Source organism: Pithys albifrons, chromosome 8, assembly GCF_047495875.1.
Source record: "Pithys albifrons albifrons isolate INPA30051 chromosome 8, PitAlb_v1, whole genome shotgun sequence".
Lineage (NCBI taxonomy): Eukaryota > Metazoa > Chordata > Aves > Passeriformes > Thamnophilidae > Pithys > Pithys albifrons.
This window is the reverse complement of record NC_092465.1, coordinates 28839472-28852172: the sequence shown is the minus strand read 5'-3', so window position 1 is coordinate 28852172 and position 12701 is coordinate 28839472. Positions and strand designations below refer to the sequence as shown.

At 42.4% G+C, this 12701-nt stretch overlaps 1 protein-coding gene across 2 annotated transcripts in view; it reads right to left on the bottom strand.

Annotated features, from left to right (window-relative positions):
* SATB2 (SATB homeobox 2) overlaps positions 1-12701 on the bottom strand; it is a 131250-nt gene that overhangs the window by 15417 nt on the left and 103132 nt on the right. For both annotated transcript variants that reach the window (XM_071562607.1, XM_071562606.1), the window contains exon 10: positions 9033-9230. In XM_071562607.1, the coding sequence (XP_071418708.1) occupies positions 9033-9230 (198 nt within the window). The remainder of the gene's footprint in view (positions 1-9032; positions 9231-12701) is intronic.

Here is a 12701-nt window from a genome sequence, read left to right as displayed (position 1 = left end):
TCTTTGCTTGATTCCAGCTGCAAGTACAGCAACGTTCATAAACAATATAACACGCAGTCTATAACTACATGGAAAAAATTGTGTTAAAAAAAATCAGCCATGATTAAGACCATATCCTGAAATCTGGCTTTCTTTTCCAAGGCATCTTTAAACAGTTTAAGTTAAATTTAATTAACAATTTACAGCAAGGAGAGAGAAGTTATTTAAAGAGAGGCCTACAGGTCCTTAACATTCAGTGTCTGGGAAACAGTTGTATATAAAAAAAAGTTTTAATGAATTTAATAGAGAAAAGCACTTTAATTAAATGCTGTCAAAGAGAATTGTATTAATGACTGCACACAAAGGAATTTAAAGCAAGCCAAGTATATTTAGCAAATAGGAAGTAGGCTTTCAAAGGCTGCAACTATTTATGTTTCTGCCATTGCAATGCATCTAGGAGATCGCATTGCCAATTGAAAGCAGTTATGTTATTAGATATGATTTTATTTATTATGGATTATTAAAATTTCAAATGCTGCAGGGAATACATTTATTTCACTTCTAAAAGAAAGAACAAAGATATTTCCTGCTTGTTCAGTAAGAGGAAAAATAGGAAAGGAAATAAATAATAAATAGTAATAATAACTTAGCACTTAACTAGTGAAGCGCTGTCCAGACAGATCTCTTTATGGGGCTTGTTGAGTCTTGGGATTTTAGTGTGTCTCTTTCTTTCTGCTACAACTGGATAGAATCACAGTTGCTGCCCAGCTTCCCTCAACAGAGCATGGATAAAGGAGTCAACTCATACTCCTTGTGGGTGCAAAGGACTTCTGTGATACTCTGCATGTTTCAATTCTAAAACCAACCAAAATCCCATGAAAAGAAATCTTAGTTGCCAAGGCTTTTGCAAGCAAGACTGAGAATATCAAGGTTTTCTAGACTTAACCATGAGACTTAGCCACACAACTCCCTTAAAAGCCCAGAACAACTATAGGTCTGCATTAAGATTTTTTGCAGAATGTGCTTACCTTTCTCAATATCCATATGATGGGACTTGTACCAGGGAGGAAGAGAGTTCTTCACAACTCTCCCTGCCTACATGGCACATCAAACAGGCATGGCCTCATAAGTGCGTAATGCAGAGGTCCAAACCATAAATCTGAGAGAAAGCAACTAGAAAATTCAAGGGTGTCAACATTACTTTGTACTTTGATGACACAAATAGCATAAAACTGGAAACCAAGGAATGTTTTTTGACACAAAGTTAATGAGATGGCTGGGTCTATAATATTCAGGATGCGTTCTGCGACTTACCACATCCTTTTTGCCATATGTACCGCTAAGTGGTTAATAATGATTTTAGATGTTTCAAACTTCTGAATGTTCCACCAGGGGCACCTTGTATGTGTTTGCATTCCTTGGTTTCTGAACACCAAGTCCTTTACAAGTTAGGCAACACAATGGGAGTTAGTCTCAAATTACTGGTTTTAAAATGTTTTTATTTGTACTTGAGATTTTCACCTTCTAATTTGAAACATTAAGAAGTGAGTAGAAACAGGGAAAAAGTCACTGGAAAGGAGGCACAAGGGGATACCTACTTCCTTTCACAATGTAACTAAATGGTGAAGTTCAACTTTCTCAATACATTATCTGATTTTTGCTTAAGACTTTAATAAACGTCATGTGTGATGTGTGTTGAGAATGTAGCCTTTGTTGTTCCACAGCTAGGGATCTTGCAAACAGCTTCGCTTTGTCTGTGCCAAGATATTTTGGAATATTCTTTGAAAGACTGTAAGCATAGATGACTGTGAGAAAAAATATGTGCTACTGTACTTCTGGATTCTTGATGCGTGAGAATAGTGCATACACAAAAAAACACTTCCCCTTTCAATTTGGAATTCCTATAAAAGTCCATACAAACATGGAACAACATACTAACCCTGAAAAATACCTGATGTCCTCACATATGTTACAGTCTCTGGGTATTTCCAACTATTCAAGGCAAAAAAAAAAGTTAAAAAAAATAAAGGAAAAGGAAAAAAAAATAAATTAAAAAAAATTACACATCAAAGAATTTCCAAAAAGAAGTCTGGCCCTAGGCAAGGAGACTGACCATGTACATCCTGCTTTGTCATAGCCTAACTCCCAGCACTGCTCAGAAACTGCACCATTTCCCTGGGGGACACTGTGTAACACGGGAGGGAGAGCAGCTCACTTGGTCTCAGATCTTCAGGGGACAAGCAGTGCAATGTGCTCTGGTAACACAATACATGATGGTTTCCCTCCCCATGTGATTTTTACAATTGCCTATCTGCAGAGAAAGGCCAGCTGCAATGATCCAGGGCTCTAACTTTGTCCTAAGATTTCTTTAAGGAGCTCGAGAATAAACTGTTGCATATGGCAAATAGCATATAAACATTTACACATCTCTAAAGCCTGATATTATAATTTATGGACAAGTGTGAGGGACACAGAATATTTAGGAAGCACTAAAATGAAATTAAAAAGAACAGTATTTTTAACTGCAGAAATTGTCAAATGTAAATGGAACAGAGGCTCATCTAGTGGCTTTTCAGCCTTCAAGGTTTGCCTGCTGCTGGCAAGATTCAAAGGTTGTGTGACTTTAAAGAGCTTTATTTAGTGATCTTGCTCTAGATGTTTGCTCATCCTCAACCTACTATGACTTCTTACAACACTGGTGGTTCAGCATTTAAAACAGGGCCAGGACTGTAAGAAAGGAGGGCTAAATCTGGTCAAATTGTGTATGAAAGGCAAAAGGGTGAGACAACAGGGGTCAGAGCTACAGTGATGTCATTTGTTGAAATGCCAACTTGTCAGAGCAACACCAACACAAACCACCACCCTGCTGCTTATTGCCAAGTCTCTACAGTGCTACACATTCAGATTTTAAGGGAAGTTTCTGCTTGAAGCATCCTGCTGTGGGACTCATGGCAGCCCAAACAGAACTGCTCCGGGGCAGCCTCACTCAAGGTGTACCCTCAAAGTCATCTCTGTTGTAAGAAGCTCCTGAAGGAAAACACTAGCCTCATGCTCTCAGGGCTTCCTCGCTTCAGAGTCCCACCTCATCCCTGCCCTGTGCTTAGCTGATCCTGGACCACAGGAAAGCTGTTCAGGAGCAAGTGGCACTGAGGTGGCCTCGCAGTTTCAGAAGTCTGAACAAATATGGAAAGGATGTACTACTCTGACAGAACTAAACTTGTAATTGCAGAAACCCCCAAAACTATGCAATTTATTTGATCTCCTATTTCCAGGGTTAAATGAAACAGTACTAAACCTAAACTAATTTCAGAACAGAAGCAATTTGGCTTTAATTGCAAGTACACTCCCCACTATCATTCAAGGGGAATAGCAGGCTTAATGTTAATAAAAATCAGCAGCATTTTTCAGCCACATTAGATATCCACACTAAACAGAAACAGTTGAGATGATGCCATCACAGGTTTGGTTATAGCAGTTACAGCTCAGCAGATTTCCACTGCAATTGTGGTAACCAGCAATCACTAGAAGATCTATTGGACACCTCAGAGTCAAATGTAAAGGGTTCATTGTCTGATATGTGCCCCTGTTGCCTTTGTCAAACTTGTGAATGGTTCCTGAGCTACTGTGACCCATTGGAACAATGGTGTGCACCAAAAGGATGGAAAACCAGAGCATCTCTGACTACAGAGCACAGGTACTGGAGCAGCATGAGAAAGCAGCTTGGAAGTGGAAGCTTTCTGAGAGTTTTGCATATACTGCTTGCTTTGAAGAAAGTCCCCAATCCCCACCCATAAGCAGTCACACACACAATAGAGATAAATGCAGAGCAAGTGGCATTTGTAATACATATTGCCTTAAGTTTTCACACTGCACAGAAGAACTTACGTGGTTTGAGATATTTTTCAGTGGTTTTTCAAGTTTAGATTGAAAGGAGATACTGAAATTGATGGTTATTGTCTAAATTTGATAAGACAGCAACAGCATAACAACTAAGGAAGACAGATATTCTCTACTCATGAAATTCACAGACCTCGTTCTGACATGCATTTCCCTCTGTAGTTCTAAATCAAAGAAAAAATATACTCTAGCTGCAACCTTCCCAAACCAAAGCTCTGAGTTTTTGAGGGGAATGAATAAATCTGGAATACAAATATCTCTTCAAGTCCATCTGGGTTTGCTGAGTACAAACTGTCTCACTAGTCTTGACCACCCCCGTCTGAGTGGACATCACACCCAGCCACGGATTAAGGAGGTGGAGGAATCAAGACGAAGTGGGTATCCATCTATGGTCTGTCTTTTGGGTGCAGAGAAATGATCAAAGGGCGAAACTATCAGGGTGTAGGCATTAAGAATGAGTCTCAGAGCACACCATCCCCACAAAAAATTTGTCTCAAGAAAACAGTAAGCACTACAGTTAGAGAGCTAGCATGGTTTGGAAAAGTAATTTCTGTCCAAGTCTCACAAATAACTCAGTCCTAATTTCCAGTATGCAAAATCCCCTGCTGTAACTCACACAAACATGGCAAAACCTCACTGTGCACATCATCCTAGAGATCATTAAGCACACTGTGTTTCCCTATGGAATAACGGTTTTGCTTCACTCATCCTCTATGATTGCTAAATATTATTAATTGATATTATTTTTTAAGAGAGGAAAATTTAAGTCTCACTGTTTTTCCATCTGCATGCTATGCATTGTGTGACCTGTGAACTCCAAGACATTGTTTAGAATCAGATATTTCATTAGGAAGCACTACTGTGATGTTCATTCCCCTTTTGTTACTTCTAGAAAGAGAATATGAAATTAGTTTCATTGGACTGCCATCGCCACTTGCCTTGACCCATTTTTACATGGGCTCCATGTTCCACGCTTTTGTATTTCACTGTCATTTCTAAAATACTTGTTCCTTTCCATCCCTCATAAAGTGACAAAATCAGTATTTTATTTACTTCTGTGATAAGTTATTTTCTGCATATTTAGAGAGAGACCACAATGTTTACAGTGAACACACAACACAAAAGAGCTTTCCTAGAGCTTTCTACTATGCCTCCTTTTATTTACTAATGTTCCTCCATGATTTATGATCTAAACTATTATAAATTGTCAGATTTGTCTGAATCAAAGCTTCTGAGAAAAATAAGACTGGAGGCACATAATTTTTAAAAAGTGACAAAAGTAATAGTGCATCAGAAAGAAACATTTGATTGCTCTTAAATCAATATGTACCTACAAGCTTCAGCAGATCTATCTGTCAACTTATGCAAGAAATGAAAGGCAAGGTTTCCCTGTTCTCTGAAAAGTAGGTACTTTACTGCAATGGTGTCTCATTCCTCCAGAGAACTGGCTTATCCACCCCGACACTCCAGAGACAACTACCTGACTCATACTCTTCCCAACAGAGTCAGGTTTCTCTGCCCCAGCAATTAACAATAAATTAGCACTATATTAAAGTGCCAGGCAAGATGGTTACTCTCTGGAGTGGTCACCTTGGACACAGCAGACGAATAGTGGGAGAAGGAGAGAAATTAGATTTACAGTGTCCCAGCATGTCTGTAACAAACACGGAATCCCTGGTTGACAATGGGAAGCAGCTGTAGGCACTTGTCAGCATTAACACTCCAGAAAGGTCTGATGCCAGCAAACAGCCCAGGAACAGTGGGATTTAGCAAGGGATGGAAGGTAAGACAGGGTACCTGCATCTCTGCAGAGCAGAGAGTGAAACACAGAAACATGAGGACTTCTTACTGCAAAGGGAGTACTTTGCACACAGTTACAAGCCAGACTGGGCCGGATCAAAGGTGCAGTCAGGATCCCACACCTGGTGGCTCAGGCATTCTGTAAATCAGAGGTGCTGTCCTTGCGGTATCCCAGCTAGCAACAACCTCACAGGTCTCCTTCTTAGTCCTACAGCAGCACTTTGTCATTACACTGCACTGGAATGGAGGGAGAACCACTTAGCGCACATCTGAATTTCCTTAAAAACCAAGTGAGAGGCTGTGGTGAGCTCAGCCTGCATGCAGAGCAACATGTAGGTGTAGCATGGATGCTCTGCAACCAGCATGTGAAGGAAAATCCACACTGACACATCCATATGGTCCCACCCAGTGCTACCAGAGAACACAACCATGTGACAGAGCTCCACAGGGCTTGCATTTAATGACTCCTCAGCACAATAACAAATAAATCAAGTGTGCAGGGAGGAAGTTCTTGTGCACTGAGCTTCCACTATAGATGTTTTTCATTTCAGAAACAGGAAAATAATTGATTAAATGGATTGATATATTGCTGACTGGAAAAATCTAAGGGAAGAAAGAAAAAAAATAATTTCTTTTTAAAACCTTGACCCTAAAGCTAAAAAGTGAGGTGTAGGTTAGTAATACCAAACAGAGGCCAAGAACCTCTCAGAAAAGAAACAACTATCCCTTAAACATCAAGAGCTAACTTGTGTGCAGATAATCTCCTACAGCACTCCAACAACCACCCCACTGTGCACACCCTGCCTTTAGAGGACAGAAACCATACCCCGGCTTGAGGTGATTCACTCACTGGACTGTTCTTAACCCTGTAATCAGCAAGTGAAGTGCACAAAACTCATCACAATGAATCTTCACCATTTCCAAGAACCCATACCAAGGAAAAGACTGAAATCTATTCATTATCTTCTGCCTGGTCGTGCCTCTTGTGATGATAGCCAGGGTCTTCTTCCAAGTTTGACAAACAGACATCCCCAGCCCAGAGAGGGCTCAGTCATGGTGGCAGGGAGCTCTGGAAGCAGTGTGGGGCAGCCTGTTTTCAGGGTCTCCCAGTCTTACAGCTGAAGGAGCAGGAGACTCAAGCATCAGACAGACGTTACCATATGCACACCAAATCCACAAGAACAAAGAGAAAGATGGGGTGGATAAAGCAAGAGCAGAGGTAAGAGCTTCCTGCCTGCTTGGATGTTACCGCACTGCACCTGCTGTTATCACTGTATCCTCTTCAAGGAGTGTTGTTTTGATATCAAGGCTGCAGGTAAGGGCTTGACTTACAGCACAGTTTATGCTAGCAAAGCCTGCAAAGCAAAGTAGGTCGGTGACTGCAGCTCTTGGATGTTTCCACCTGCTGCTAAAGTGTAGCCGGGCACCACAGACATTCTGCACCCGCCATTGCTTTGAGAAGAAAATGAGAGTTGCTTTCCCACTTGACACTACGCAGGGAATTTCAGATAGGCAGAATGTAATTACACGGCCTGGAGTTCTGCCAGGATCGGGGCCCAAGACCCTTACCCTTACGTAAGGTGTCACAAAATCTCCAATGGTTGCATGTGTGAAGACCTCAGCTTTACATCTCTGGATGCTGTCACTGATTCTTCATGGCTAATTACCTAATAATACTGACCCTTACAGCAAAGCCAGAAAAACAAACCTTGCTGCTTCAAGCAATTCAAGTCCCAGAGACTGAAAGCTACACAAAAAAATTGCTTGGTGATGGGTATCTTTTGAGTAGGGAGCAGGTGGACAGCAAGCCTCCTGTCCCTGGCACTGGTAATGTGTCACTCAGAAACCTACTGGGGTTTTTGGATGGGCAAACATGGTTTTAAAATGCAGCACCCTCAAAACACAAGCCTACTACATCAACTGCATACCAGGGTCTCGAGAGTTTTGTTGTATGTAGTTGCCAGCTGGTTCCATTTATTTTTCTTCATTTTTCATATTTTGACTGTAATAAATAATTAATCCATGGCTTTGTAACTTGCTGACAAATACAAATGCACAGCATTCCAATGCAGTGTAAAGTGTCACTCACAAGAGCCAACCTGAACAATGCAGAAAAGTGGCAGCAGAAGGCATTACAAAGTAGGCTAATCATCAAGGTCACACACAAGAGCCCAGGGAAACTTCTAACTTCTCTTAGAGGATATTCCCACTTGCTGGGAGCATCAGAACTGGGTGAGAATGTTCAAATCTACAAAGGTCTACATGTCTTCCCATGTTAGCTCAGCTCTTTACCTTTTTGTAGCTTCTTACCTCCATGATTCCACAAACGTTTTGGAACATGGAAGACAAAAGTTGCAGCATGAATTACTGAGAACACTTCCTCTACTTTATAGCTCTGAGAATGCAAATCCCAGGAAACAGATTTTTTTCTTTCAGGCAAAGACCAAAAGGAAAGCAAGCAGGAAGTTGTTAGCAGAAGATACAAAGGAGACTGAACTAGGCAATAATTAATCTGAGTGAGACCTACGTGTTTCAGGTGCGACAGTACAACAGGACAGAAAAACATCTTGCCTTTAAAAAGAGGTGACTAGATAGCTGGCAGCAGCAGCACAAGAGCAGCAACAAAGAATAGAGGCTCAATGCCAAGGTTCACAGCAAGAACAGCAAAGTGGTACAATCCACCACCAAATAACAACAGGGAGAGTGAAGGTGGGAGAAGGACCTGAGATGATCAGAGAGAAGAGCAGTACGGATGACACTTAGAGTGGTCACACAGTAGGATCAGGTGAATGGCACCGAGCACCCAGTGGCAATTAAAAGGGAAGGTCCAATGTGGGAGGTGTTGCCTCAGCTTTTTATATTGAAAAAACATCTCCTGAACCACTCTTGACCATCTGCAGATGTTTGGTTTTGTGACATGCCTTATTAGTTATTAGAAATACTAATAACTAATTAGTATTAGTAGTAACTAATTAGTATCAGCATAATGCTGATTTTCTCTTCTGACTGAAGCTGGAACCGCAAAGATGAAAAGACTTACAGTATTTTAATTTTGTTTTCCATATGCACATTTGTATCTATTTATTTCTGATTCTACTAACCCCTGAGACAAGGATAGGACAAGGGTGTACAAACTAAAAATTCATACTAGTCACAGATGTTGTACAGAGGAGCAAAACAGTCCTAAGGAGGCTGTGAAATGAAGGCCCATTCCCCACAAAATGCTCACCACGGCCATTTTAGAAGTACTTTTAAGTTTCAGTCAATACATAAAAAGCATTTCTCCATGTTACACTCTTCAAACCCCCTGTGTTACTCCCACACAGACACCCTGAGGAGGCAGTTGTTGCTCTGACCTGCACAGGCTCGGGAGTGAGCTGGACAACATGCTGCATACGCTCGCTGTGGTGATGCCTGGATTCTTCCTCATAGATCACATCCCTCTCATGCTGGGGAAGGTTCAGGAAGCGGCGAATGGTGCAGAGGTTCTCCCAAAGGGTGCGGTTTTCCGGGCTTGGGTTTTCTTTCCAGCGAAGCAGCTCACACAGCCAGCCCTGCAATGGTAGAGTCAGCACAGTCAGTTCACTGAGCACCAAGGAACCAGATGTGAGCAGAAGGTCAGCTACACTTAAAGCTCTGTGCTGCAAGTTTCACTGGTCTCATCTCACACACAACCCCCCCTTACCCTCAGCTGCCCTTTGGTCTTGACAAATCCTTGATATATTCTATTTCCTGCAAGTAGGAAAAACTGAAACAAGAAGCAGTGCTTAGCAGGAACCAGGAGGAACAGCCTCTTGCTCCCATCATATTCACACCAGCTTTAAAATGCTCGGATATAAATGTTTTTTCCTACATAAACCACTGTCGAAACAAAGCTGCATCTTCACTTCTATTTCAGAGCCCCTTTATTTCCTCATTCAACCAAGCAAAAAGGAGCCATAATTCTTGAGACTTGCTAACAATTCTCATTGCAACCTGCAGCTGCAGAACCAGAAATTCAACCACTACTGAAAATGTTTAGAAGAAGATACTGTCAAGTAGAGACTTCTGATTTGCTGTCACTATGTTGCATTGATGCCCCCAGCTCTGAACCCCACCGACATTGGACAGTTTTAAATAATCAAATCTTAGAGAAGAAGGAGCCTCACAGAATGGGAAACCTCTAGTATTTAGCACAAAAGCAGCAAACAGGGTCCTGCAGAAGTTACTAGAGAGATCAAGATACTTGGCGGAGGTAATTCTAAACCCAGCTACAGATGATAATAGTAGGTTTTATTCCTGTTAGTTTGAAATACCTTTAAAACACTGCTGCTGTATCTAAGGAGCTGTAGGACTTCTCCACAGGGACTGACTGCTCAGATCTCTGAGGGGAAAGCACCAGTGCTCCAGGAAGAGGAAACCACCCTGAACTCCAAAGGCAAGAAGGGAGCCCAATGGCAAGAGCTGTTCAGGTGAGGACAGTGGTGACCTGGCTGCCCCAGAAGGTTGCCCAGGGGTCGTGGTTGCTGCTGCACCTACCCTGAGTAGGGGCACAACCAGCCTTGTCCTGCCTGCCAGCAGCCAGCCCACTTGGGGTTGGGGACAGTGACTCCCCTCCTGTGCCTGCGCAGGAGACGCAATGCAAACGACAGAAAATGAGAAGATAATGCTGAGGATGCTGTCAACACGCCTTACTGACTCCTGTCAAAATATTTTACCTAGTAGCTTTATAACCCATCATTTTCGAGCTGCAGCTCAGCATTTTGACACCATTTTGACAGGCACCTTACAATACCTACAAGATAGCTTGATCAATGTTAAAATGTTCAGTATAAGAAGTAGCCAAAACTGTGTTTTTCTGAACAGTGACCAGAGAAAGCTGAACAGCCGGATTCATTACTGGCCCACAGGGGGACTTTTTGGTATTGCTTTTTTGTGTAACAACTTGTAAGCCACTGACAACTTCTACCGTGCACTCTAAACCCCATGTATAATATCATAAGCCGTTGTTTGTCTTAACTCTCTGCTGTGTCTTCTGCCTTCACCCCCCCAAAAAAGGCAAGATTTGATTATCTCCGCTGCATCAGCCAAGACAGCAACACCAGCTGTTCTCATTGTGCAGCCTCTTCCTCACGGCCTACATGTTAATAACCTGATCATTCCATTTTCTCCTTCAACTGCCGGCTGCAGCACAGCGAAGAGACAAAAACCCAGGCCCATCTGCAGCAGCTGTAGGCACTGAACTGTGAAGCCACCAGGGATTTATAAACTAATCTGTAACACAACACTGCCTTGTTTTTACAAGTGAGAGGCCACATTTGTGCAGACCTGATCTTTTCTTGCAATAAACTAGGAGGACTGGGGGGGCAAGGATGAAAACAAGATATCTAGTCATTTACTTAGGGAAAGAAAACCTATATTATATTTTCAAAGTGTTTTGATTGGTATTTGGGCAATCTCTCAGCTAGGTGAAGTCTGCATTTTAATGTAATCTGGCCACAGCCCCTACCCTCAGTTCTCCTCTTTCTGCTGCTCAAAAATACACCAAAAACTTTCTCTGTTTTAGAGAAAAGACAGGAAGAAAATCTCTCAACTCCACAGTGTTTTCTCAGGGGTTTCTCCATACAAAGGAAATAACTTTTGAATCGGAAAATAAACCATCTGTGGAAAAAATAAGCTCCCATTTCTCCTTGTTTTCAGGGATCTGAACAAGTCTCCAACTGAACTCTTTCAAATGTCTCAAGCAGGTATGTTTAACATGTCCTGGGGGATGCTGCAGCATGAAGACCCATTGTGTAACAGAAAATACACACAAACCCCTGCACCTGGTGGAGCTGGAGCCCATGCCAGGCAGGCCCTAGGGAAGGACAGCTCCTGGGACTCCCTGAGGGCTGCAGGGCACTGCAGAGTGCCCAGGGATGGCTCAGCAGGGCCACCTCCCCTTCCTCGAGCTGGACCGGGTAGCCCAATGGCAACTGCTGCACTTTGATTTATCTGTCCCGTTATAATCAGCACTCATTACAATCACTTAGAGCAACACTACAGGCCTCATTATGGACTAGGCACTTGCTGCCATTAGTCTTTAAGAAGGATAGTGCTCAATTTGCCTGGCAACATTCGAGGTCCTGACCTTGGAGCTATTAGGGAAGAGATTAGACTGCAGTGTGACCATGTGTGCAGACATGAGCAAACCAAATTAATTTCTGGCAAAGGGAGGCACCAGGCAAAGACCCCGCCATCCTGAGGACACCTGAGAACTTCTCCATTCCCCAAAGGAGACAAGCTAATGGCACGTTTAAAGGAGCCTGGTTCTGAAGGTGAAACACATCCGTGGTATTTAGAGAGATATTAATCCAGTTTCCCCACAAAGTATTTGCTTGGCTGATCAGATTAAGGGATCTAGCCTTCAACAGCACACCCCCCACCACAGCAGGCCCCAAGAAATCTGTGATACTTCACAGCCTCAGACATATTGCACCATGTGTACCCAGCTGCTACAATAATTAGCTTATGAATGTATCAGCTGGTTCTGTGATTTTTATAAATAATAACTAACCTACAGAGCAGAAAGATTTCCATGAGCCTAATATTAGCAAGAAATTGCAAGGTGCGCCTAACTGAATTGTCATTGTGCTAAATGCCCTGTCTTCTCTCACATTGTGCGGGACTGGATCTCCCCCAACACCCATTTATAAATATTTATTTTTGCACCAGCGGCAGCGATGTATTTGTGGCAGCTTTCTTCACAGCAGCCATTATTCGCTCACCCCCACCCATCCACACGCGTACCCCCCGCGTGCGTACACCTATCTGCATTGAATCTGGCCTTTCGTTGCTCTTTTTCTATCCTTCCCTTTCTTATTCAGGCATTCATTCAAGACCCTCTCCATCCATCTTATGGGGCTGTTTATTAGGCAATAGCTTTGACTAATACATGAGAAAACACAGTGCTGCAGCTTACTCACACGTTCCTTATGATTGCAAGTAACCGCCTTCCCCATGTACAGATAAAAAGTCTGCATGGGCTTTTAAAAATTATTTATTTA